The 24,448-nt window shown below is 51.1% G+C and overlaps 2 protein-coding genes across 5 annotated transcripts; one reads left to right on the top strand and one right to left on the bottom strand.

Annotated features, from left to right (window-relative positions):
• Positions 1 to 1,713: 1,713 nt before the first annotated feature.
• On the bottom strand, positions 1,714 to 2,097 carry SMIM33 (small integral membrane protein 33). Its single transcript, XM_041418738.1, has one exon. The coding sequence runs from the start codon at positions 2,095 to 2,097 to the stop codon at positions 1,714 to 1,716; it is 384 nt and encodes a 127-aa protein (XP_041274672.1).
• Positions 2,098 to 4,831: 2,734 nt separating this feature from the next.
• Positions 4,832 to 23,685, top strand: ECSCR (endothelial cell surface expressed chemotaxis and apoptosis regulator). 4 transcript variants are annotated; one of them, XM_041418710.1, is made up of 11 exons: positions 4,832 to 4,964; positions 14,000 to 14,041; positions 14,559 to 14,609; positions 15,996 to 16,112; positions 16,581 to 16,634; positions 18,501 to 18,569; positions 19,103 to 19,201; positions 19,916 to 20,014; positions 20,573 to 20,609; positions 21,752 to 21,851; positions 22,380 to 23,685. In XM_041418710.1, exons 1-11 carry the CDS (start codon positions 4,913 to 4,915, stop codon positions 22,386 to 22,388), a joined length of 729 nt encoding a protein of 242 aa, XP_041274644.1. In that variant the 5' UTR covers positions 4,832 to 4,912; the 3' UTR covers positions 22,389 to 23,685. The 4 variants fall into 4 exon arrangements, with proteins under 4 accessions (XP_041274644.1, XP_041274636.1, XP_041274660.1 ...); XM_041418702.1 differs by lacking the exon at positions 22,380 to 23,685 and having other exon boundaries at positions 21,752 to 21,878; XM_041418719.1 differs by lacking the exons at positions 4,832 to 4,964; positions 22,380 to 23,685 and adding an exon at positions 9,233 to 9,342 and having other exon boundaries at positions 21,752 to 21,878.
• Positions 23,686 to 24,448: the final 763 nt, after the last annotated feature.

Consider the following 24,448-nt stretch of genomic DNA (forward strand, 5'->3'; position numbering starts at 1 on the left):
GCCTGCCCACCTCCAGAAAGGATTTCTTAATTAGGAGAAGTCCCTAGAGGTGATTATCTCCTCAGGGGTGCTGTTAGGGATACACATTGCAAAAAAAGTCCTCTTTTGACATGGAAAGTGGAGGAAGACTCCAAGATTTTCAATGGAAATGACAGTCCTTATCTCCTCTAACAAGGTGTGAGAGAGCTGATAATGCCCTATCAGCCCTGGAAAACAAATAGGAACAAATTCAAAACAAAAAACAACCCTCCCAAAAAGTAATATAAATTATATTTGTTGCGGAGACAAAAGGTTTCCAGCAAGTCCAGCTTTAAAGCAAGAAAAGAGATGGAAATAAGTGAGAGGAGGGATCCTGAAGCATCTGGCATGTTGGGAATACCTCCAGCACCTGGAGGAACAGGTAAAGCCATCTCTTGTCCATCTGTGCCCACAGGGATCTGTGCCAGGGATCTGAGGGCAGACACAAACCTGGCTTTTCCAGCATGGGAGAGGTGGAATCTGTATCCTGATTTCTGGGGCTGTCCAGCAGAATGAATCCTCGAGGGAATCTCAGAGGCTGCTCCCTCCCCAGGCACTGCAGACACTGAGGTCCTGCACCCACCACGGGAGGAGAAACTGAGACTGCAGAGATCCCAGTGCCTGCAGCAGCAGAGACCCCAGGGCTGAACAGGGACCGTGCTCTGACAGCCCCAGGAGCCTGCAGGGCTTCGGTTTCACCTCTCCTGATCCCTCTGTGCCACCTCAACAAGGTTCTCCACAGGGTGACAGAGCCACCTCAACACCACCCCACTGAGGGTGACAGTGCCAACCCCACCATCGCTCCCCCCTTGGGACAGCACTCAGGGATGGGGACAGAGAGATGACCACAGTGAGGGTGACCTCAGGTCTCCCCATCCCTTTGCACAGAGATGCTGCAGGCTCTGCCCAGAGTCACATGAGCTTCCCCTCTGGTGCCAGCACATCCAGATATCCAGCCAGCTGTGATGTGCCATTATCACCTCTTGCCTCTGCTGTGTCACCGCTCTTCTCTCACCCACTTCCAGTGGGGACAGGACACGTGTCACTGGCTCCACCCAGCACGGAATCAGGAGCTGCATCCTCTGCCCTCCTCTCCTCTGGCTGTTTGCCCGAGGGGCTGGGGGGGCTGGCAGGGGCAGGATCATGTTCCAAACCCCCAGTGTGGGAAAAGGGGCTGTGGCATGAGGCAAAGAGGGGCTGGAAGCTCCTCTGTGTCATATAAACATCTAATGAGGACACCGTGAGTGTGGAAACATCTTTCACTGGAAAACAATTCCAGATGATGCAACTTCCAGCTACTGCCAGGGGAACGAGCACAGCCGCAGAGCTCCCCAGCTGGGGCAAGGACCAAGGCAGCTCTGCTGGCCGCTCCCAGGCAGTGTGGGACAGGTAAAACCAGGACAGGTAAAACCAGAAGAGATGCTAAAGCTGTCCCACATAGGCTGAGCCAGCCCCAGAGCCCAGGCTGGGACCCAGCTCTTGCCTGGGGACAGTGACACCCCTGAGCTGTACTTTTGGGGGCTGGAGATGGGTCTTGAACCTCCTGGCTGAGCATTCCTGGGGCCAGACACGGGTCTGGGGCGGTGCAGCCTCTGTGTCTGGGCAGCAGCGAGTCCCGGGATACCCAAACATCCCATCCCAGCTTTTCCGGTGGGACACGTCCCTCGAGCCCTGCCCAGGTGGCCCCAGGCTGTGTCACAGGTAGGTGATCTCGATGACATTGGGCTCAGCACTCCCGTGGGGAAGGTGGTGGTTGCAGGAGCAGTGGCAGGTCACTCTAGCCGAGCCCATCTTCCCGTGGGCATCCAGGCGCCTCCAGTCCGTGAGGAGCACGCTGTCCATGTGCTGGGCCATGGGCTCGTGGTGCAGCGTGACCTGCACCGTGCGCAGCTGGGGGCCGTAGTGCACCACCAGCACGATGAACACGGCCAGCAGCACGAAGAGCACGACGATCACCGAGATCACCGGCAGCGCGTCCGATTTCTTGGTCACGCTCTTGACGATGGAGACGGGGGTGAAGGCAGCCATGTCCTGGAGCTCGGGCTGTCTCAGCTGGCTGCCGGGCACCGAGGCGTTCATGGCTCAGCGGGGTGACCTGGCACGGGACACAGGCGATGACCACCGAGCTGAGCCCGTCCCTATCCTCATCTCTGCCCTCGAACCCGCAGCTCCTGCCTGCACGTGCAGCTGCCAGGGAATGGGACAACCCCGTGAGCGTCCCCTCCCTCGGGCTCGCAGCACGGGGGAAGTTTTGGTGGTGAAGTCTGGGGCTTGCAGGATGAGGCAATCCCTGCATCCTCCTGTCCTGGGCGCCTTTGGACACTACACCTGGCTCTTGTGGGGAGCCCTCTGCCCTCCTCTCTCCACCCCCAGCCCCACGGACCTGATCCAGGAACAAACCCCACGGGAACCTCCCAGGGGGACCCAACCCCATCAGTCGTCTTTCGCAAGAGACAAGATCCCGTGGAGCCAGCACGGGTGGGAGCAGGCAACAATGGCAAAAGAAGGAAGGAGAGCCCTGCCAGCCCCACGGGGTACCTGGGTGTCCTTGCTGCCTGGGAATCATCATCTCCGGCGGCGGGGCTGGGAAGCTGCCGGCGGGGCGAGCAGGACGAGCCGCGGGCTGGTTCTCCGGTGAAGGTGCAGCCGGACTCACCTCGGAAGTTGCCACGTCACGGCCCGGCCCCGCCGCCGCCGGGACTCCCCGGGGCACACGCGGAGCGCCCGCTCATCCCGCGGGCAGCGCCGCTCCCGTCCCGGCCGCTGCCACATCAGCGCTGCCGCCCTGCGACCCTCCTGTCCCCCGCGGCGGGACAAGGGCCCTTTTGTCCGGGGAGAAGCACCCTCCCTTCCCCCTTCGGCTGCAGGAAGCCTCCTGGCTGCCACCGGCGGGGCGTGAAAATTGAATGTGGTGAAGGAATGGGTGTAAAAAATCCCCTTCGGCCTGTGAGCTGTTTGCACAGCCCGGCACACCCACGCTGTGCTCCAGGCTGGAAGGGCCCTGTCCCCAGGCATGGCACAGCCCCCGGGGATGATGGGGGTCCCACTGCTGCAGAATTTACCCATTTGCCAGCACGGCTGTGGGGTGAGTCCATGGGGAGCTCTGGATGCTTTGGGCCCCCAGTTCAATTGTTGGACTCAATGATTTTGGAGGCTTTTCCAACCTAAAGGATTGTGTGAGCTGCTGGGGGTCACAGGCAGGAGCCAGAGCCAGGTCAGGGCTGGCACATCCCTCCCCTCACACGTGTCCCCACCCTGCACACAGGTACATCCCCCTGGCCCAGGGGTGCCGTGTGTCACACTCTCTGCCCAGCAGTGACATTGAGCACATCGCAGAGCAGAACATATGGATCTCTCACAGTTTCAGCTGTTACAAAACAAATCTTCCCATCCTTCCACCCCAAAACACCACTGCTCTTACCTGCAGGCTCTCAGCAGACAGGCTGGGGTGAATATTTGGGCTCTGTCCTTCCTGCACTTGGGGAGGACAAGATGGGAAATGCCTTTTCTCGTCCAGCAGAGCATCCAGAAGAGATTCAACTGCGTGTGAGCTTCTGGGTATTTGCACTCATTTCAGGATCCAGTAAAACCTTAATCTACAGCATAATCTCTGAGCGTCACATCTGTGCAAGGGACAAAAGGATGGGGGGGGGGGGGCTGCTGGAAGGGGGTTTCTCCCAGCAAGGCTGCTGTGGAGGCCACCAGCCTTGGGCCTGGTGGTTTTCCTGGGGGCTTGGAGGGGTTGGAAGACACCCATGGAATGTGAGGAGCTGTGCCATGCATGGGGGATGATTCCCACCAGTGCTGCTGCTGTCTGCCAGCTGTAGGAGCAAGGATCCTGCTGGCAGCACAGGACACCCTTGATGCTCTCTATGCAGTGAAGGAGAATCTCCTTGGCCTTTGGCTGAGGCTCTGTGGCTTTTGGGGGCTGTGGGAGGCGCCTGGACAAACCCCTCAGACCAGCAGACAGAATCCTCTGGCTGTGCATCCTGAACACCCACACAGACCCCCCAAGAAGGACACAGGAGCCTTTCCTAGGTGAGGACACTGAAATGCTTCTCCTCCTGCAAACACCACTGACACCCAGCACAGGATAAACCAGAACCTCTGGGGTTCACACTGTGACAGGCAGGACCTACACAGAGCAGCACAACACAAGGTCAGGGCCAAGAAACAAAATGCCTGAGCCCCTTGGTCTGGATGGGGGCAAAACCAGCCCAGTTTTCCAGTTCCTGCCCTTCTCCAGGAACTGGGAATGAAGTAGGTCCAAGACTAGCATGTGCTGTGTGTCCTGCAGGGAGGGAGGCTGTGCTGCCAGAAGAGGAGCCCCCCAAAGCCACCATCCCAAAGCCACCATGCCAAAGCTGGCACGTCCCCCTGCCCAGACTCGCTGGAGCTGCCCAGGTAGGCACAGGGTACAGGCAGGCCCAGCTGCTGAGCCACCTTGGCCCCACAAGGAGCAGTTATCCTAAATTCCTCATGGATATGTAAGAAACCTCCCCTCAGGTGCTGGGGAGGCTCCTCCAGCAGCTCTTACCCCAGGGAGGCTGATGTGGGGGGGATGGGACCTGGGGCACATCGCACCACACACAAAACACCTCCCAAAAAACCCCGGCACCGTAAGGAAGGCGCTGAGGCCCAGAGCAGGGCATCGCTCCGAGCGGGACCGAACCCCGGCAAAGCCCGGCGAGGTTTCCTCTGCCGCCGGTGAGCGATGTCTCACATCCTCCCCGGCCATAATGGGCTGAAAAACACAGTTCCCCTGTGGATTGAGCCCGTTTCCTCCTATTCTTTAACAGGAAGCTGTGTGAGAGTCAGCCCAGGCAGCCGAATCGCTGCTCGCGGTCCCTCCCGGGATGGCCAGAGGCTCCGCGAGCCGCAAAGCAGCGCGGAGATGCCGCTCGCGTCCCTCCATCCCCTGCTCTGGCTCCTCCTGCTGCTCCCAGGTGAGCTGCTCCGCACCCCGGCGAGCACCAGGCGCTGCCGGACGGGGAGATTTGGGGGGCCCGGGTCCGCGGGGGGCTCCAAAAGCAACGGGGCAGAGGCTGGGAGCTGCCACGGGACAGCTCAGCCTTGCAGCTCAGGGGTGGCAGCAGTCGGGCTGCTGGGAAAACGTGGTTTTGTCACGTTTACAGGGTTTATTTGGCACTGCTGGAATACAAAGATTTGTTTGCAGGTTAATGAAAGGAGTGCTTCTGCCGAGGTGTTTGGAGCAAGTGACTTTTGTCAAGAAATAGTCAAGGAGGAATGTTTCAATGTACAGGACATTGTTTTCCTCAAAAATACTTTTTATTTGCACTTTTTGCTCTCATTAGTATCAATACAAAGCCCCATGCAAGGCTCATGCAGAGCACATCTTGTCCTTGCTGTAATAATTCTGCTGCTTTGGGGTAATTATTCTTTAGCTTCTCTTTCCCATCTGAGCCGAGGTGTGGGATGAAGGAGCTGGTTTCCTGCTCCAAAGGATGACAGGTTGCTTTTCCCTGCATTGTCAGGCCCCTCTTCCTTTGCTGACAGCTGTAGTAGCTGGGAGCTGGAATAGATTCAAAGGAATATAAAATAATGTGTCTCCAACTTCGAGGTTTTATCATTAAACCATAGAAGCTGCCTCGGGTTACAGCCACTGTGCTGGTAATAATGGGATTTTTAAAAGGCAGAGAATCATAGAATGGTTTGTGTTGGAAAGGAAAGATCATCTCATTCTGTAGAATATAGAAACCAATTCAGTTTGTAGCTGTATAATTCCAAGAAATAAGAGCACACAGATTGGAAATTTTCTCTCTTTATTAGAGGCTAACACTGCTGAGGGGGGATTTGTGCCTGGGATCAAGAGCCAGGATCACACCAAGGGCCTTTGAGTGCCTTGGCCACCCTGTGACACTCCTTAATGCCCACCCAGAATGCTGCTTTTCCTTTTAAAACTGCTCAGAAGGGCTTTTATGGGGCAGCAATGGCACAGAGGGGGTCAGGCTCCTTCCCTGGCTGGGCTGTACCATGCCAAGGTCCACGGAGTGGGAATCCCAGAGGCACTGCCCAGAATCCCAGAATTCCAGCTTCCAGGAGCACCTAGTGCTGCAGTACAGGTGGAAGGGATGCCACCCTCCATCCTTCAGTCTCGACAGCATCACTGTCCTCTCAAAGCCACCTGTCTAAAATCAGGGGCAGGGACCGTCCCGCTCCATGGTCACAGCACCGTCACACCTCTCCCACCAAACTGGCCTTCCCTGGAATGTCCTGCCTCCCTCTTCTGCGCTGATCCAACAGCCCCAACATGGCTTTTTAATTTAATTTTCAATTTTACAGCAAGTGCCAAAGGTGGTGCAGCCCCTGGGGGAAGCTTCTGCACAAGGCAAAGCAGCAGCTTAGGAGAAAGGCAGTCAGGCTTCATGGTGCCACTGGTTTGCTGGCACACCAGCAGCTGGAAAAGGGAATTAGGCGCTCTGGAACAAGGCTCCCTGCCCTGGGGGAGATGGATGTAACCTTGAGGAGACACAGAATCAACTTAGGCTGAACACTAACACCTGCCTGGTCCCACACAGGCCTTTCTTGCTTTTGCTTGGTGCAAATTCAGTATTTTGTTATTTTATCATTTCCTAAATTAAATTTCTCCATTCTCATGGTTATTTCTGAAGGGAGGTTCAAATAAGGGAAGTTCAAACTGTTATTTTGAAATTGCTGAATTGGGAAGGTCTGGCACATTTCCAATTTGGTTTTCCTTGTCCTAGAAACACTTAGCAGAAAATTTGTCCAAACAAACCTCTTCCTATAGACCCTTTCAATTACAATGGGAAGGCGTTTTCCAGACAAAAGATTTCCACTGAAAAAATGCCTCCTCAAAGCTGATGAAAACCCAGCAGGATTTCCCACTGTTGTTGTTCCATCCACTGCTCTCCTTATCTGTGCCACAGCCTGTGGATGGATAATGCCACGAGAAATGTGGTATTTCAAAAGCAGATGTGTTTTGAGATATATTTTCGATATAATCAAAAAGATGGGGTGCAGTTAAAGGACCGGCACCCGGATTCCAGACTTGCATCCTCACACCAGGGCATCCTAAAGCAGATTTCTCGGCCAAGGGCGAGGCCAGCCCAGCCCTGAGGCGGTGAACAAGGAAGAGAAAGCAGGAGGTGGTTTGGAGAAATGTTTGCTCACACAACAAACTTCGGTAACATGAAACCCCTCGGTGACTCTGCAGATCTGAAGCAGCAGTTTCCAGGAATTCTGTCCCATTTACAATAGGTGAGTCAACAACAGGTGTCCTTGCAGAAGGTGGTGCTGGTGTCCCAAAGCCAGGAATGTTCCTGCTGGGAAGCCAGGCTGGAGAAGGGAGCTGGGGCTTCTGCAGCACCAGCAAAGTCCCAGCTGGGAGCTCTCCTGGCCCCAGTTCCCGGAGGAGCCCACCCAGCATGACCCAACCACCTCAACAGAGGAGAAGCTCCCATGTGAGTCCAGAGCAGGCACCAGGATGGTCAGAGGGATGGAGCCCCTCTGCCATGGAGCCAGGCTGGGAGAGCTGGGGGTGCTCACCTGGAGAGGAGAAGGCTCAAGGGAGAGCTCAGAGCCCCTGCCAGGGCCTAAAGGGGCTCCAGGAGAGCTGGAGAGGGACTGGGGACAAGGGATGGAGGGGCAGGACAAGGGGGAATGTCCTTAAGCTGAGGGAGGGCAGCTCTGCAGGTGGGGTCTCACCCAAGCAGGGCAGAGGGGCAGAATCCCCCCTGCCCTGCTGCCCACACTGTGGGGATATGAGATGTGGGGGATACATGAAGAGTTAGGAAATGTGGGTCATTCACCCAAAATCTGGACTCAGATGAATTGTCAGGCCAAGATGCTTTACCTGGCCTGTAGCTGTTGCTGCTGTGAGACTGGAACCTCTTCCAGGCAGGGTTATTCTTCAAGTGCTCCCCTGGTACTCAAGCCAGGACACTCAAGAAAAGCAGGTAGAAAGAACAGGAATTCTGAGAAGTCCCTTAGCCACCAACCCAGCCACTTTCACACCTTGTCTAGTGAACCAGCCCCAGCAGATCACATTTCTGCTTGGTGGTTCATAAACACCACAGAGCAGCACTCAAATAAACCTGGGGAATCCCAGAATCACTGGAAAGAATAATCAGTTTAGGAAGAAACTTGGCAAGTCTCCTCTGTAAAGTGCTTTGAGCTCTGCTAATAAGTAATATTATTTTAAAACTGTAGGTAGGCAAAAAGCACAGGCTGGGCTCTGGGTCCCATCAAGGTTGGATTGGTGGTGCCCCCATTTTTCAATTGCACTGGGCATGGAGTGATTTGCCCTCCAAAATCCCAGACCCAGCTCCAAACCTGAGGAGCAGCATGGCCAGGAGGACAGGACCCACACCACCAGGAGCAAACCCAGATCTCTAAAGTAAGCAGGACAGGAGAAAAATTGAACCAGTGAGCAGCTGGGAGGGTGATGGAGCAGCAACCTGGTGGAGCAGGGGTGGTGCAGCCAGGATTAAAACCAGGCTGCTTTTCCTTCCAGGAACAACCCCTTCACATGGAAAAACCAGCCCTGGGCAGCACAGGGGTGCAGCAGAGCCTCTCTGTGCTCACAACTTCCCCACATTGTTTGTCTCCCGGGTTGTTTCTACATCCAAGCGGGTTTTAATTGCCTCCCACTAAGATCTGCTTCCAGACTGGCTCACCAGAGAGGAGCAGGGAATGTGGTGCTTGGAGAGGATGCCCAGGCCCAGCCCTTGAGGACAGGCAGAGGAAGGCAACGATTAATTTTAATTGCTGATGAGATCCGGGATTAATTCCCGGCTCTCTAAACTTTCCATAACACTTTGACTGAGTCATTATAATTCAGAACATCTTGGCAGCCAGTTGCCAACCCCCCCCCCCCCCATGCCATTTGGGTATTAGGCACTTGAACACTTCTGTGGATCTGGCCCTGATTTGGGCTGTCAGTTATCCACCCTGCAGAACAACACTTTTCCTCTCTCTCCTCCACAATTCCCACCCAACCTGTTCTGCTGTGAGACCGTCAAGGCAGAGACACCTTATTTAGACACTTAATAAAATAGGACCTAGGCTTTGGCAGGACTCTCTGCTTTCCAGGTGTCCTAAAAGAGGATTTCTTTCCATATGGAAATCCTAAGAATTGGGTGCCATTTACTGCTGCTGTGTTTCACCCAGGAAACAGCTGCACCTGTGTTAAGTGGTTGGGTTTTCTTTTTCTTAGGTCATCTGACAGAAGTGCCGATATCTGAGTTGCAAAGCCTATTTTTAGGCTTGCTGGATCTCTTTCCTGAAAGTGTTTTCAAGCTCAGGGTGAGACGGAGGTGCAGCCCTGCCCCATGGGCTCTGCAGGTGGGACATCCCCCAAAATTGCCAGGGAAAGGATGAGCCGAGGGTTCCTTGTCACTGGGAACAGACGTTCCCTCCCCATCAGCAGTTCTCAGCAGACAGGAGCAGTCCTTGTGACTCTCCACCAGTGCCAGTGGTCCTTCCCAGTGACTCCAGCCCTCCATGAACACAGGCTGGACGCCTGAGCCTGATCTAAACCCTGCTGAAACTTTTCCAACAACTGGCTCAGATCTCTATAGGAGGCCCTGGCAAAGTCTGGAGGTTTAAAGTATCCCTCTTTTTGGTCAGCAGCTGGAAAAGAAAAAAACTTTAAATGTCTACAATTGCCAAAAATAATACCAAAGCAGAAATACCTAAAATTCACCTGTCTTTTAGTTGACATCACCCTCTGTGTGCTGAGGAGTGAGAGGGGTGAGCTGCTGGATTTGGGACTCTCTCAGCTGCCATGAGAAAAGGCTCCAGGTCAGTCTAGACACACCTAGCCCCACAGAAAAACAACTGCCAAAACCAGAAATCCAAAATTCTCCTGTTTACCCTTTGGAAAAATGAATGGGAAAGCAGCGAGAGTGAAGTGCAGCTGCAGCCCCGACGCGCTCCTCTGCAGCCCCGCAGCTCCTCTGGCTAACTGGACTTTCCCATGACAGCACGAGCACAAAGCCGTATTTCCCATCGTAAATCCCTCAGCCAGCTCCCAGTCTCCACCCAGGACTGCACAATCCAGCTGTAAATCCTTTGCACCCAAACACGCAACGAACTCCTTGGCAGTGCTTGCCCTTGTGGAAGGGCTTTGATATTTATTGCAATTCCAGCTGCGCCAGCCGTGTCCTGATTATTGCTGGGAGCTGTTTCTACAGCCAGGGCTCTGCGTGCTGGCAGCAGCCCTGGGAGGGAATGGTTTCCAGCTCCAGGATCCCCCGGGATATCTGCAGGGAACTGTGACACGTGGCGCGTTGTGTTCACCCCATCCTGCTGCCCAGCCCCACAATGGGAGCTTGCTCTCATCCTGCCTTGCACAGATCCACCCTGCTCCTGTGGGACCGGGGATGCTGAGCACCATCCCCAAAAGAAAACACCCAATAGAACAGGGCTTTTGCTTATTTGAGTTGGCAGGGAAGGCACAACAAGCAGCAGTGGCCAGAAGCCGGAGCCAGGCCTGCTGCACTTTGAAATGAAGTGTGGATGTGTTTAGAGAAGGCAGGGCCGTTTATTCCGGAGCAGAATGCCAGAAGGGATCTCCAGCCCTCAGTCTCTCCAGAGCAGGGCAAGCATAGCCCAGCCACAGAAACTCTGGGAACTGAGCAGTGGGAAAAAAAAACCTGCTTTTTCATCTTTTTTTACAATAACCACAAGGTTTAGGTTTGCAAACAGAGAACTTCAGAAGGTCTCCAGTGTGACCCTCAGTGACAGGATGAGCTGCAGTGAAGAAAATGTTGAGTACAACAATTTCCTCCTGTCCAAGAGATGCTGGAGCTCACCCATGGATGGACCCATCAGGGATGGCAGAGCAGAGCAATGTCACCTCTCTCGCCCTCAGCTTCCTCCCATCTCCAGAGGCTCTGTTCAAGCTCTCAGATTTCTCCTCATCTGCACCAAAATGGTGGAATAAATGTCCAGCTGAGCACCTTCACTTCCCTTTTTCCTTTGGCAAAGGCTGAGTGTAGACAGCAGCTCTTTCTGCAGCAATTGTGGGTGCTTCCACCATGTCCATGAAAAAGTACCTGGGAGCATTTCCATAAGAGTGCCACAGCTACTTCTCCCCTCAGGAAAACTTGGCAATGGTTATTGCAAGGGAATTTTGGAGAAAGGGGAGCTGTGTGAGTCTGGCAGCTGCTGGAGGATATTGACCCCATGACGATCTCAGCACTTTATTTTTTATGCTGAATGTAGAGAGTATCTTAAGGCATTTGCAAACCAATGTCCAGAATCATCCCCCTTCCTCAAAAGAAGCATCTCTACCTCTGGAAGGGCAAACATGTGCTAAAACATTCTTTTTTTTCCCCATTATATTAATTGATTTAGTAGGTGATAGTAGAGCTGCTCATAACCCTGTCTCTTACTGCCCTGATGCCTTGTGCAGGCTGGCCTAGAGCAGAGACTGGACAGAGTTAAACAATAAAGTAGGGATTTATTAGGAGGCTTCAATGGATCCACCTTGGGCAGCACAAGAGCCCAGCCAGGGCTACACTCCAGATGAACAAAAATGGTCACAAAATGCACGACCGGTCACGGGGTCTGTCAGTTTTATAAGTTCTGCTCCATTTGCATATTGGAATTAATTGTCAAATTACAGCTCCAGCCCATGACATCCCATCTTTGTTTTTCTCTCTTCAGTCCATGTTGTTTGTGCTCTTGGACCTGAGATTTGAATCATTTGTCCTTGGGCCCCAGCTAGAGAAGGAATTGTTTTTTCTCCCTACTCTGTGCAGAGAGCTCACCATCCCTAATGTGAAGCCCAGACCCACAGATTAAAGCAGCACAGAATGTGAAAAATACAAAAGCTAAAAACTGAGGCATCACCCTGATGCTCCTTTAAGTTGCTCTTCAAAATCTCCAGGGAAGGATATCCCATAAATTCTCCATCACAATCACTCCTAGCACCTCACTAGGCCTTTGCTAAGACAGGTTCCTATTTCCCAGCCTTCCTTTTCTTTGCTGCACATAAAGGTCCTTAGTTCCTGATCCTGCTCCAAATGGAGTTAGAAAATCAACCAGACCTTTGCTCTCTGTGTGATTAAAGACCTGATCCTGTCTCCTCTTTCATGACTGAACAGGACATTTTCCCCAGCCTGCTGCCCAGTAAATTAGAAGAGAAAAGGTCTGAAAAGTCCAGTCTGATTTTCACAGTCAAGCCATGTCTGGGAATAAACCACATTTTATTATGTATTCACCATGGTTTACACACTTCCTGTCTGGCTGGGATCACTGTCATAAAGCCTCAGACACAAAAACAATTACGGCTCCAGAGCAATTCCATGAGGAAAATGAGATCAGTCAGGAACTCCCTACACCCAGAGGGTGTTGAGGGTGAGCTCTGAGCCAGACCCACACTCAGTGCTCAGGGTCTTCTTCCAGACACCCCTCCCTGTCCAGGCCCTCAGCCTCCCCAGGCACCAGCAGCTCATGGACCACCCCCAGAGTTTCATCTACACCACCCCTACAGCTCCTGGCATCAAATCCTGGAATCACAGAGTGGTTTGGGATGGGAGGGACGCTAAAGCTCATCTCATTCCACCCCCTGCCATGAGCAGGGACACCTTCCACTAGCCCAGAGTGCTCCAATCCCTGTTCAGCCTGGCCTTGGGCACTCCAGGGATCCAGGGGCAGCCACAGCTGCTCTGGGCACCCTGTGCCAGGGCCTGCCCACCCACCCAGGGAGAATTTCCTTCCCGGAGAGTAGGTTCTGGCTGAAAACGGGCACTGCTATGCCTTGGCTGGTGCTGCCCTCCCCTGCACCCCTGCAAAGGCACTGCTCCCACCACAGAGCCCTGAGGCATCATTAGGGGACAGTGTGCTGGAAGGATTCAACCTTCCCTGCTGTCCCTTTCTGCCCAAATCCGTTTTCTCCCATGGGACTCTGGCGAGATGGATCACCAGGGCAGTTAGATTCAGCTGCTTTCTGTACCTGTAGTGTCATTTCTGCCATTACACTTAACCATGGAGAGCACCAGGGTCACCAGCAATAACCATTTGAAAATCCCAATTAGGATGTACATTCCAGCAATGACAGACTCAAAGTCACCTTCCCAAAGTTAAACCAGCTGGGTTGGATTTGAGCATTTAAAGTGTATTTATATTTTTCAGATCTTGTGCTAGAGTGTGGGACATTTCTTTCTCCCATTTTCAAGGGCAGCATTTTTAATTACCATCTCATCTAACCCTTGGGGTTGGACTAGATGACCTTGAAAATTCCCTTCCAAACTAAAATACTCTGTTCTGTGACTCCATAAGCACAGGACCCTGGGAGCTGGGGCTTACAGGAAAATATCACAGATGCTGAGAGTAGGAAATGTGAGGGATTGAGGCAGAGATGCTTTGTCATGAATCCAAAAGAAAAGCAAACAAGCCAAACAAAGCCCCCTTTCAGCTGAGGAACTGGGGATCCAGTGAACACCTACAACCTTGTATAGACCTGTACAGGGAAGGCAGGTCCTGAGGGCTGCAGCTCCCTCCAGACTCACAGCCCTAGGCTTCAGTTTCCCAGGACTCACAGGATAGGAAGGAGAACAGTCCCATCAGCTCCTGGAAGCCTTTACAAACCTCATCCATCCATTCCTTAAGGTCTCAAGGGAACAAAGTGTTCAGATCCTCTGAAGAGCACCAGAATACAGGTCACACACCCTGCTGTGCCAGGGCTGGGCTGAAGCAAACAGCTCACGGGGAGGGAATGACCCCATGGATTTCTGTGGCCCTCCAAAGGGGAGGAGGGCATTTATCCTGGCCGGATAAACTCCATTACTAATTTACTCAGAGCCTGATAGTTTTACACTCAGTAAAACTTCTCTGCTACTACTTCTCTGCTAATGCTTTTGGGGCAATCCCATATTTCCAAGTCATTCCGACAGAAGATGAGGAAAACCCAAACCCCACAAGGAACACGAAGAGCAGTGTGTTAGTGACCACCACAGATCAGCACCACTCACCCTCTGCTCTTTTCTTTCAGGTTCCACAGCTCCCACTAACTCCTCCACCCCCACTGGAACAGGTACCTCTGCTTGTGATGTGCTTTATGTGCCTCTTTGGATGTGGATGCGCATGGAAACGGGGGGGATGCAAATTTGGGGAGAAGCCCCAAATGGGACCCTGATTCCAAACTCCCATCTGTTGAGGGATCTTCTCCCAAGATCCTGCCTCTGCCGGCCCCATCCATCAGCAGTCACCCCCAGACCTCCAGGGGACATGGAGGGCACTGTGCCCCAGGGGGTGACCTGGTTTGTCTCCCTTTTGTCCAGAAGGGTGACCAGGGCTGTGTTCCAGGAAGCCCGGGGAAAGCAGAGGGATCCTGCCTCCTCCTTTGCTCCCTGTTCCCTAGCAGCAGTGGATCCATGGAGCTGGTCCCTGCAGCCACACAAGGGACAAACCCTCTCCTCAGCATCTCTTGTTCTCCTCACCCTTTCTGCTCTCATTGGCTACCATGGCCCCTTTCTGGCCCATCTCTAACCCTCCCTGTGGGATCCCACCAGCCTGGAAATGTCACCTCCGTGCCTCTGCTTGTGTTCCAGGTCCATCCCAACCAACAACACCCAGCCCTGAAGCCAAGAACCACAACTCAGGTAATGCTCAGCTGGAGATTGGCCTGGGGACATCCCAGTGGGGAACTGCTCTGACCTCACTCCAGCTGGGCCACCCCAGAATAACTGGGGCTGTGCAGAGGACAGTAGTGAGGAGGAAGGAAATTTTGTGGTGTCAGGGCCTCTGATCCTGCAAACTCACCCCACAACAATCAAGGCACAGGTGTGAGCAAAACCAGGGGCAAAACAAATCACTAAATTGAATAGGGAGAATGAGATGACCATAGAGTGGAATCCCAGAATGGTTTGGGTTGGAAGAGGCCTTAAAGCTCATCCCATTCCCCATGGGCAGGGACACCTTCCACTATCCCAGGCTGCTCCAAGCCCTGTCCAAGCTGGCTGATCTTTAAGATCCTTTCCAACACAAGCCTTCCTATAATTTTTTATATCTACAGAAAACCAATTACAAAAGAAATTATCTCTCCAGCTTCATGTCTGTTAGTGTCCAGTTGGATATTTGGAGACAGATCTCTTCCTGCTATGTTTCAGGGAAAAAAAAAATAATCTAAGCATAGCTACCCTTCCAGGAGGATCCCAAAAATATCAAGGAATAAGATCTCAAAAAGACCTTCAGCTTCCAGCTTCCAAGCCTTGCAAAAAAAAAAAAAAAAACAAAAAAAAAAAAAAAAAAAAAAACCCAAAAAAAACCCCCAACACACACACACAAAAAACCCCACCAAAACTAAAGTTAATCCTAAATTCTAATATTTCACTGAAACATTTGGATAAAGGGGAAAAAAAACCCACCACACTAACCTTAAAACCATTCCACCATTTTGTCAATTTATTCTGAAGCCAAGAGCAGTCTAGACAATGAAGTTCCCTATAACTTCCCAACTGGTGATCCACTGTTCCTTGCAGAGGAACTATTGAAAGCTTTTCCCCTCACATCTTGCTCTGGATCAGGGGCACTTTGGAGCAGGCTGAGGCAGAGGACAGAGCCTCCAGAACACTTCAAGAGCTGAATTATTTGTGCTTGGAGACTCTCAGTGAGATGAAAGGTGGAAGTTGGCATTTCAGAGCACAAGGAAATGATCACGTGGTGCCAGGCAACTCCAGGCAGGTCAAGAGTCTGGTGGCAAAAACACCTTCACTTTTCACAGCAGGGAAAGAAGCAGGGGCAAGCCCTGACTTTCTCTGTGTGTTTGCTGAGCTCTGCCAGCTCAGCATCTCCTCACAGTGAAAAGAGCAAAAGGAAATTCCAAAGTACAAGAGCTCCTTGACTGAGCAGGATGAAGGCTATTTCCATGCTTTTCCTAGCAGATGATTCCTAACTGTTGAGGACTTTGAGGGCTCTGCAATAGCTGTGCCCTCTCCAAGCTGTTTCTGAGCTGAACCTCTTGAATTAACACCACAATTTCCCTACAGAGCCATCAGTAAAATCAACACCGCTGCCCAACCTGAGCCTCACCTCTGTGGGTCAAACTACTACAGCCAAGCCCTCCCCCACTACTACAACAACCCTGACAGCAATCACTGAGCGAGGTAAGGATGGAAAACTCAAATATTTGCTCAGGCAGGACCTGTTTGTGCCTCCCTCCTTATCCAAGCCAAACTGCAGGCATCAGAATATTGGGCCTAGTCCACACTGTGCTGGTTATTCAGCAATTCTGCAAATATTGAACTTCTCAGAGTTTTTTTGCTGAAAAAGCAGCTCATTCCAGCTCCCCAGATGGACACAGCCAGGCCAAGCCCATATCAGAAAATCCAGATCATGCTTTATCAAATATTGGAGCAGCTCCGGTCTCCCCAGGCTCCCTCTCCCAAGCTCACCCGTCAGGTACACTCCGAGCTGACTCCACACCTGACTAACTGGGCATCCTGATGTCTGTCTGGAGGGAAAGTAGCATGCAAATAAAGATTTTTACTCCATGGACACCCAGCAGCTCTCCAGAGTGGAATTTGCAGTGGCTTCCCAAGTTAATTGTCCTTTCCCATGTTTTCTTTATCTAGATGATAAGCCCAGTGGAAACAGAAGCACGGCAGCTCCTTCTCCAGCGCCTCGAGGTACTTTGTCCTTTTAGAAACTAACAGGAAGATCAGATAATTTGATGGCAATCGATGGCATAGGTTCTCTAAGCACGAGTCTTTTTTGGGGGGTGAGCCATCCAAAATCACATCTGGTGTCTTCATAAGCAGTGATAAAACACGAGATAAATGCTCTTAACATCCTCTGCTGGGATGAACTTGAGCAGCTGAACAATGGGTCTCTGTTTAGGAGAGGGGAGCCCTTTTAAAATATTTTAAAATAAAAGTAATTTTGCTTTTGACAGTTTGCTTTACCCAACTTGTAAAGTACAACTTTGCTTTCCCCAATTTATAAGTACAAATTAGAGAATTCAGTAAGAGTTTTCTCAGAATAAGGGCAGAATCCAAGTGACTGGAAGACTGAAATCTGACAGCTGAGCTGACTCTCCATTAAAAATGCAGCCCCAAAAATCTGCAACGGTCAAGAAATTGCTCTGCCTCTGCAAGTACCTCTCAGATGTCTAACACAAGCAAGGTGAGGAAGCCGTGGTCAGCTGTGCACACACAGATGCCCACCCAGCACGGCTGTGCCCAGCTAAGCCAGGATCCCTTTGCTCAGAGCAGATTGCTGTTCATTCCAGCCCTGATTTACCACTGAGAAGCTCCACACATCTTTGAATAAAGATGCTGATGTTTCCAAAAGCCAGGTCTCCCATTGTGTGAGACCCAACATTTCCCAAGGATAGGTATCTGTGCCAGGCTCAGCAAACCACAGCTTCTGCCTGTGGCCAGAAGAAGAATTTCAGAATTAAACAAAGAATTTGATGAGTGGGCAAAAAATTGTACAGCAGCAGACCCTGCTTCTCCAGACTGTTCTGCTCTTTGTGACTTCTGAAACAGCTAAAGTTATTACTTCATGCCTTTTCCCCTTTTTCTTCTGGCTTTTGGCAAAATGCCATTCCAAAGCAGGGATGTCTGCTGCGGGACAGGATCTGGGTTCAGCTGTTCCCCAGGCAGTGCCAGGAGCTGTGCACACCTCTCCAGGCACCACATCCCCTTGGCCAGCACTGCTGCTGGGAACCTGGGCATGGAAAGCAGGGAAGAAGATCCTGCTTGACCTACAGATGATCTTGTGAAGCTCTGAAGTATCACTTTGAGTCTCCTGACAGGAACTGTAGCTGCTCATCTAGGTTGATGCAGGCACTCTGGCTGTTCAACAACAGCCTGGAGGCAGCAAAGGATATTTTTTTCTCTGTACAAGTAAAACACATGGGCTGGATTTATATTTCCTTGCACAGGCACTGGAACCAGCTGTCACAAATCAAGCAGCTTCACACAAGCCAGTTTATCCCACTGAGAGCTGAAGTCCTTGCTTGGACAAACCTCTGTGCTGCCACAGCTAGACTACATATGGTGCACAAGTTAGCCCAATTCAAACAGGTTTAATTACTTCTAGATAACCCAGCACAGCAAATCCACTCACTTCAAGACCAGGGACAAGCCAAACACTCAATCCAAACCCACATTCTGCAATATTTTTTCCCCTAATCAGACTTTATTTTAAAGTCTCAATGTTTATGACCTACAGCACATCTATAACTTTCCCAGCTCAGTCTTCCAGCCTTGCCTTGCTGTTTCTGCCCCAAACCTGTACCTTGGACTGCAGACCCTAAAGAGTTCACAAAAGGGTATTTGAATTTTTGTTCCCTAGGTTTCCATTTGGACATGGAAAATAGGATGAAGTATGTTTGGTGGGAAGCTTTTAGTATGGAGGTGGGAGTATAAAATCCAGGTTTCCTCAGATATCACTGGCACTACTATGAATTCATTTTCCTCTCCATTAGTTCCTTTGGTTCTTGAATGTTACTGGAGGTCAAGACTCACATTTTGTGTCTCTCTGTGCAGGTCAGGATCCCATGAGGAATGAGAGCACCACAACATCAGTGACTCAAGGTGCTTCCTCCTCACAGAGAGGTGATTCCTGCACCATATTTTATGTTCCTCTGCACAGCCAGCAGCAAGGCCATCACACAGCTGTCTTCAAGGCAGCATGGACACCAAGGATTTCCTGAGGGGTGATGAACATCCTATCCAGCCCTTGAAAAGCCTGTAAAGCTCTGCAGGAACAGCACTTCAGGGCAACCTCTTGAGCCTAGGAACAGCAGGAAAGGTGCCATTATGGCAAAAGGTTGTAAAAGCAGGAAGGCTGGACAAATTCCTTCCTCAAATGCAGTGCCAGTGCTTACTTTGACCTTTCCCCACTGGGGTCCCAGAAGGAAGCCCTGTGGGTGCTCTCAGCTTGTTCATAAAAGGGGCCCCACCAAGGCAATGATTCCACACAGGTCTCTCTCACTTTGCTGTTAATACTGATGGGCCTGGCCAGGATCCAAACTTGGTCTCTTCAGTGAAGCACAAGTGACATTTAGGGCCCCTAGCATTGCTAGGAATCCTCTTCCCAGCCATGGAAGAATGACTTTTATGTAAATCTACCTTTCTCTCCTCTGTAGGCACCTCAAAACCCATCACCCCAACACCCAACTCCTCCAGCCAATTGCCCGAGCCCACCCCGACAGACGAGAAATCACCACTGACAGTGGCAGCTTTTGGTAAGGTCTTGTGCCACCTGGGTGGACGAGGGGGTTCTCTTTCACCAGGTGTCCTGGTTTAGGGCAGTTTTGGGAGAAAAAATGCTGGTTTGGATACCCAACTTCATGAGGCCCTGGCACAGGGTGCCCAGAGCAGCTGTGGCTGCCCCTGGATCCCTGGCAGTGTCCAAGGCCAGGTTGGACACTGGGGCTTGGAGCAGCCTGGGACAGTGGAAGGATTCCAGGATTCAAAGTCCAAGGGATTCTTAGCAGGACAAATTTCCTGTGCAAAGAATTGATTTATCGAGGCCTGATGTCAGTATCCAATCTACACTTGATTTAAAGTGTCTAAAGATGGTTTATGGGACAGATAACATCACCCACATTTCTAGCTTGTCTCTTCCTGTTACATTACTTATTTATCTGGCTTTACACACTTTTGGGATAGGATTTACCAACTGCAGCAGGAACATACGGACTCTTATCAATCCCCAGTGTAATCAGCTGACTTCTGCCTTCCTGGCACTGCCTTACCAATTAATTATTTATTGATTAAGTATTCAGAGAAGCCCTTTGAGGTTAAAACACAGGAGGATAAAGCTATTTGTTCTAACAACTGTTTGCTTCTCTGCCTATTAAGAACTATGCTCACATTAATGAAAATATTGATTTCCTAGCCAAGTTTTGATGTCAGAGTCTCTCTGCTGCTCAGACAGTTCTTTCCTCCATCCCCAGGTGTCATCAGCTTTGTCGTTATCCTGATTGTGGTGGTCATCATCCTGGTCAGCGTGGTCAGCCTGCGGTTCAAGTGCAACCACTCCAAGGACTCAGAAGGTATTTGTCTGGGGGAATCTGTGCTTCCCTAATCAACAAGCCACCAGTTTTCACGTGGATCTGGCAATTCCTAAAAGATGCATTTGAAAAGCTTACATCATGGTGGGGAGGTTTGGAAGCCAGACTGGAACATGGGTTGAGCAGTCAGGAAAGCACTGTGACCCTCTCGCTAGAGCCCCAGCCCAGCCTCATCTGGATGTGGTCTCAAATTTCCTGCAGCTCAAATTCCAAGAGGTGGGCAGCTATTCCAGCAAAAATAATGGAGTTTGACACTCCTTTTCCTTAGGAATCCCATTTTCCATGAAGCAGTGCCCAGCAGAGGGCAAGGCTGCTCTGCAGCAAGGCAAAATCCTTCCTAAAGCCCAGCAGCGCCAGCAGGTCCTGCCTGTACGTCCCCTTAGCTGAAAGGTTTTCTCTAATCAACTCCCCAGTATCCCCCACAGCGTCTCCAATCTCATTCAGATTTCATTTATACCCCTGCATGAAGTAATTCAGAATAGAGCTGACTTATTTTATGACTTCTCACCTCTACATCACCACCTGCTTTTCTCCCCCCAGACAAACAGAAAACAGGAACCTCCATGGTGTCAGAGAGGTAAGGCTGCTCATGCCACCCACATCTATTGAGAGTGCCTGTTTAATCCCAGAGCTAACTTTAGCAAGGAAAAGAGTCTGCTTTGGTTATTTCAGGTGGAAGGAAGATTGTCAAGACATCTTTGAGAGAGTTAGAAAAGCAAAATCAGCTTTGATAACACCTCATGCTCTGATAGACATATAAATAGATTAATATTTAGGGGGCTCATCCCAAAGCTGCACTGAGAGAAGACTCCCCACCTTCCCAAAGCAGACTGATCATCTTCCTTGGCTAGATAGAGCCTTAAAGTCTAAACTGGAGTTTCTGGATTTCAGATCAGTTTCAGATATCTCCCAAGATGCCCATTACTGTTTCCCAGTGAGAGCAGGACAAAGAGCCCCAGTTCAGAGGCTTTTGGAAGAGAAGCATCAAGCAGAGAATGGTCCATCAGAACCCCATGGTCCATCAGAACCCCATGGTCCATCACTGCTATTCCAGAGGAGAGGCTGAATGTGGGAAAACAGCAGGAAACAAGAGCTGGAAGGGACCAAAACATATTGCTGCTATTTTCCCATCTGATAGTTTCCTAAATCCTGCTTTGGAAAGGGACCAGGGACACAGGGAGCAAAGTCTTTGAGTTTTTAGGTGCCAAATTTACATCAGCATCAGTGGTCACTAAATACCCTTAGCAATCATGATCCAAGAGATCTGAAGCCACTGAGGTAGAACATGACAGAAAAGAGGACAGTGCCTAAGGTTCCCTGACCCCAAAGTCATCCAGCCTCCACTGGCAAGGAATGCACATCCCAGTCCTCAAGGTAGGAAAAAAGGGGAATTCCACCTTCCCAAGCCTTGTAACTCCCTATAGATGGGCCTGAATCAGGACAGCAGCTCATGGGTGGTGGAAACCAAACCTGGTCCCCTGCACCAGCCTCGGCCTTGCCTGTTTATCTCCAGCTCTCTGCAAAGAAATTTTGTCCCTGGAGGTGTCCAAGGATCACCTGGACATGGCACTCAGTGCTCTGATCTGCTTGACCAGGTGCTGATTGCTCAAACGTTGGACTCTATGATCTTGGAGATCTTTTCCAACTGCAGTGACTCTGTGATTCTGTGGTTCCCTCTCTTGTTTCCCAGAGTAATTAATTATCTCCTTTCCTTGGCAGCTGCTCGGCAGACACGAGCCAGAAGGGGAACAGCATCACTCTGATCTCCATGAAGAACATCAACACCAACAACAGCATGAGCTACCCCCCGTCAGAAAAGGTTTCCCTTTTCAGCCTTGCTTTTTAGGGAATCAGCTGGGGATCATTTCTCTGGCTGGATAAGAGCATGCCTTGAGGCATTTCTTTGCTCTTTTATTCCTTCAGAAATATGACAAAAACCAGCTGCAACCAAACTTCTAAAGGTCCTAACTGCTTCCAGTGAGCCTGGTGAAAAGTTTGAGTGCCCATCTCAGGTTTACCTGGGCTGGCTGAACTCGAGGTGCCAAGTTTACCTCATGTGCACAGGTGACATCACCTGTGGCCAGCTGCAAAGCTGGAGGGGTTTGCCATTAAATGGAGAGGTCTGTAAGAAATAGAGGTCTCACCCTCCAGCCCAGCTTATCCACTCCTGCCCCTCTGGTGGTTGAAGCACATCCCCATCAGTGCTCTCAAGTCCATCCCACGTGAGGAATTCATATCATTTTCAGTTGTTTTAAAGCTGGGACTGAGTTTGGGAGAACACATTACTCTACTGCCTTTGTCAGCCCAGCCAGGCCACTGATGACCACGTTTTTTTTCCTTTTGGCAGGTGCTATGAAGCCAAGAGCCCAGAGCTTGAAGCTGACACGTGATAACCAGCAGCGGCTTTCTAGGTTCTTTATATTTTTCCTTCGGGGAAAGAGCAAGGGTGGACTTTATAGATAAATTATTACGTCCTTTCTGATCAGTACATTTACAGTAGTGTCCTACATAGCTTCCCCACGTGGGGCCTAAGGGCTTTCTCCAGTTACAGCCTGCCACACTCAGTGGTTGATATCTAACTCTATTTTTGATATGCCTTCAAACACTCAGATAATTCCAGCAGCAAGAAGCACCAAGGCACCATCCACTCCACTAATAAACCTCTGCCTTAGATGAATGGCCTTTATAGTCTGTGCCAGGCAGTCAGAGGCTCGTTAATCAGCATAGCCCCACGTGGTGCCAGACCCGTGCATTGGGACAGCCTGATCCAAAGCTGAAGGCCTGATGGGACTTAAATGCCCAAGTTCTGGGTCAAATCCCAGCACGACTGCTCCAAGCCCCTTATCCCCAGTGCCCTCATTGTCCCCACAGCAGTGGGATGGTCACATCCCCCTACCTCACAGGGCTGTTGTGAGGCCTCTTTAATCTCTGTCTGTAAAGCGTTTGGAGAGCTGTGAATTAAAGGTGCTGCTGAAATGCAAATTGCCATCTTAAACACTTTATTAATATTGTTATTCATAACAACGGAGCTTCAGGAAGGCAGATCATTATCTGCACACATGCTCAGCTGAAGTGTAAGGAACAAAGACCCTGCACAGACCAGGGTTTATCTCAGTGTAAAATGAATGGCCACAAGCAAAACACTGAGCTCCTCCAGCTCCTGGAGTGTGGCAGCCCAAGTTTGCCAGGAGGGCTTCCAAGGGAAATATAGGTTGGATATTAGGAAAAAGTTTTTCACAGAAAGGGTGATAAAGTTCTGGAATAGCATGCCCAGGGAGGTGGTGGAGTCACCATCCCTGGATGTGTTTAAAAACAGACTGGATGTGGCACTGGGTGCCAGGGTTTAGTTGAGGTGTTAGGGCTGGGTTGGACTCTGTGATCTTGAAGGTCTCTTCCAACTTGGTGATTCTGTGAATTCTCAGTGATCTCCACCGCTGCTTCCCCAAAGCTTCCTGGGACCAGGAACAGCAGCATCCCTTTGTGCAATGCCAGAGGCAGCTGTGCTTTGCAGCTGGCAAGGAAATGTTCAGCAAAAAAAAATTGCAACATTTTCAAAGCTCCTGGTAAGAGCCAACACACTTATAACTCTGACATCTGCACCAGGTAGTTTAACAAGTTGTTTCTTAATAAATGAAGTATTTCATTTCATTTTGAAATGGTAACATTTATGAAAAGTAAAATGTTGTCACTCAGCTAGGCTCCACCAGACTGGTGAATTTCCTTAACATAGAGTCCCAGATAATTCCCAATTAGATGGACCCAGACAGCTCCAGTTCCCAGACACCTGTGACTCCACACATCGAGCACAAGTAGATTTTTAGTGAAAGTAAAGCTTTCACAAATCTCCCTGGACCTCTGAGATTCCATAGGATCTCGCCACTGTTTTCCTTCCTTTGACCTCCTTCTTCCCACAGGCCCTTGAGGGTCTTAAAATGAGGGTGGGCAGGCCCTGGCACAGGGTGCCCAGAGACACTATGGCTGCCCCTGGATCCCTGCAAGTGTCCAAAGCCAGGCTGGATGGGGCTTGGAAGAGCCTGGGATGGTGGAAGGTGACCCTGGCAGGTGGAATGAGGGGAAACCACCAACAGCATTAGCAGTGATGGAGGCAACCAGGAAATGTCCTGTAGTGAGGGGCCAGAACAGGACACGGCCCTTGAGGTGCCCCAGCAGTGCCAGCACAGGGGACGGGCACTGCCCTGGTCCTGCTGCCACCCCCGGGCTGGCACAGCCCAGGGGCCATCGGCCTCTTGCCCACCTTGGGCTCACGTTCAGCTGCTGTCACCAGCGCCCCCAGGCCCTTTCTGAAGCTGCTCCAGAGTGCCCGAAGGAGGTGCTGGGGCTGGGAAGGCTCTGGAGGAGCCACCCAAGGAGGGCTGTGGGCACTGGGCTGGTTCAGCTGCAGCAGAGGAGCCGAGG

This window comes from Onychostruthus taczanowskii, unplaced genomic scaffold (genome assembly GCF_017590055.1).
Source record: "Onychostruthus taczanowskii isolate IOZ18803 unplaced genomic scaffold, ASM1759005v1 scaffold107, whole genome shotgun sequence".
Taxonomy (NCBI): Eukaryota; Metazoa; Chordata; class Aves; order Passeriformes; family Passeridae; genus Onychostruthus; species Onychostruthus taczanowskii.

What these genes read in the sequence shown, in the direction of transcription:
- SMIM33 (XM_041418738.1), bottom strand. Translation starts at nt 2,097, where the DNA reads ATGAACGCCTCGGTGCCCGGCAGCCAGCTGAGACAGCCCGAGCTCCAG.
- ECSCR (XM_041418702.1), top strand. Translation starts at nt 4,913, where the DNA reads ATGCCGCTCGCGTCCCTCCATCCCCTGCTCTGGCTCCTCCTGCTGCTC. An exon ending in TCCTTCTCCAGCGCCTCGAG is followed by an intron (nt 16,635 to 18,500) that starts GTACTTTGTCCT and finishes CTCTCTGTGCAG; the next exon opens with GTCAGGATCCCATGAGGAAT. An exon ending in ACTGACAGTGGCAGCTTTTG is followed by an intron (nt 19,202 to 19,915) that starts GTAAGGTCTTGT and finishes CTCCATCCCCAG; the next exon opens with GTGTCATCAGCTTTGTCGTT.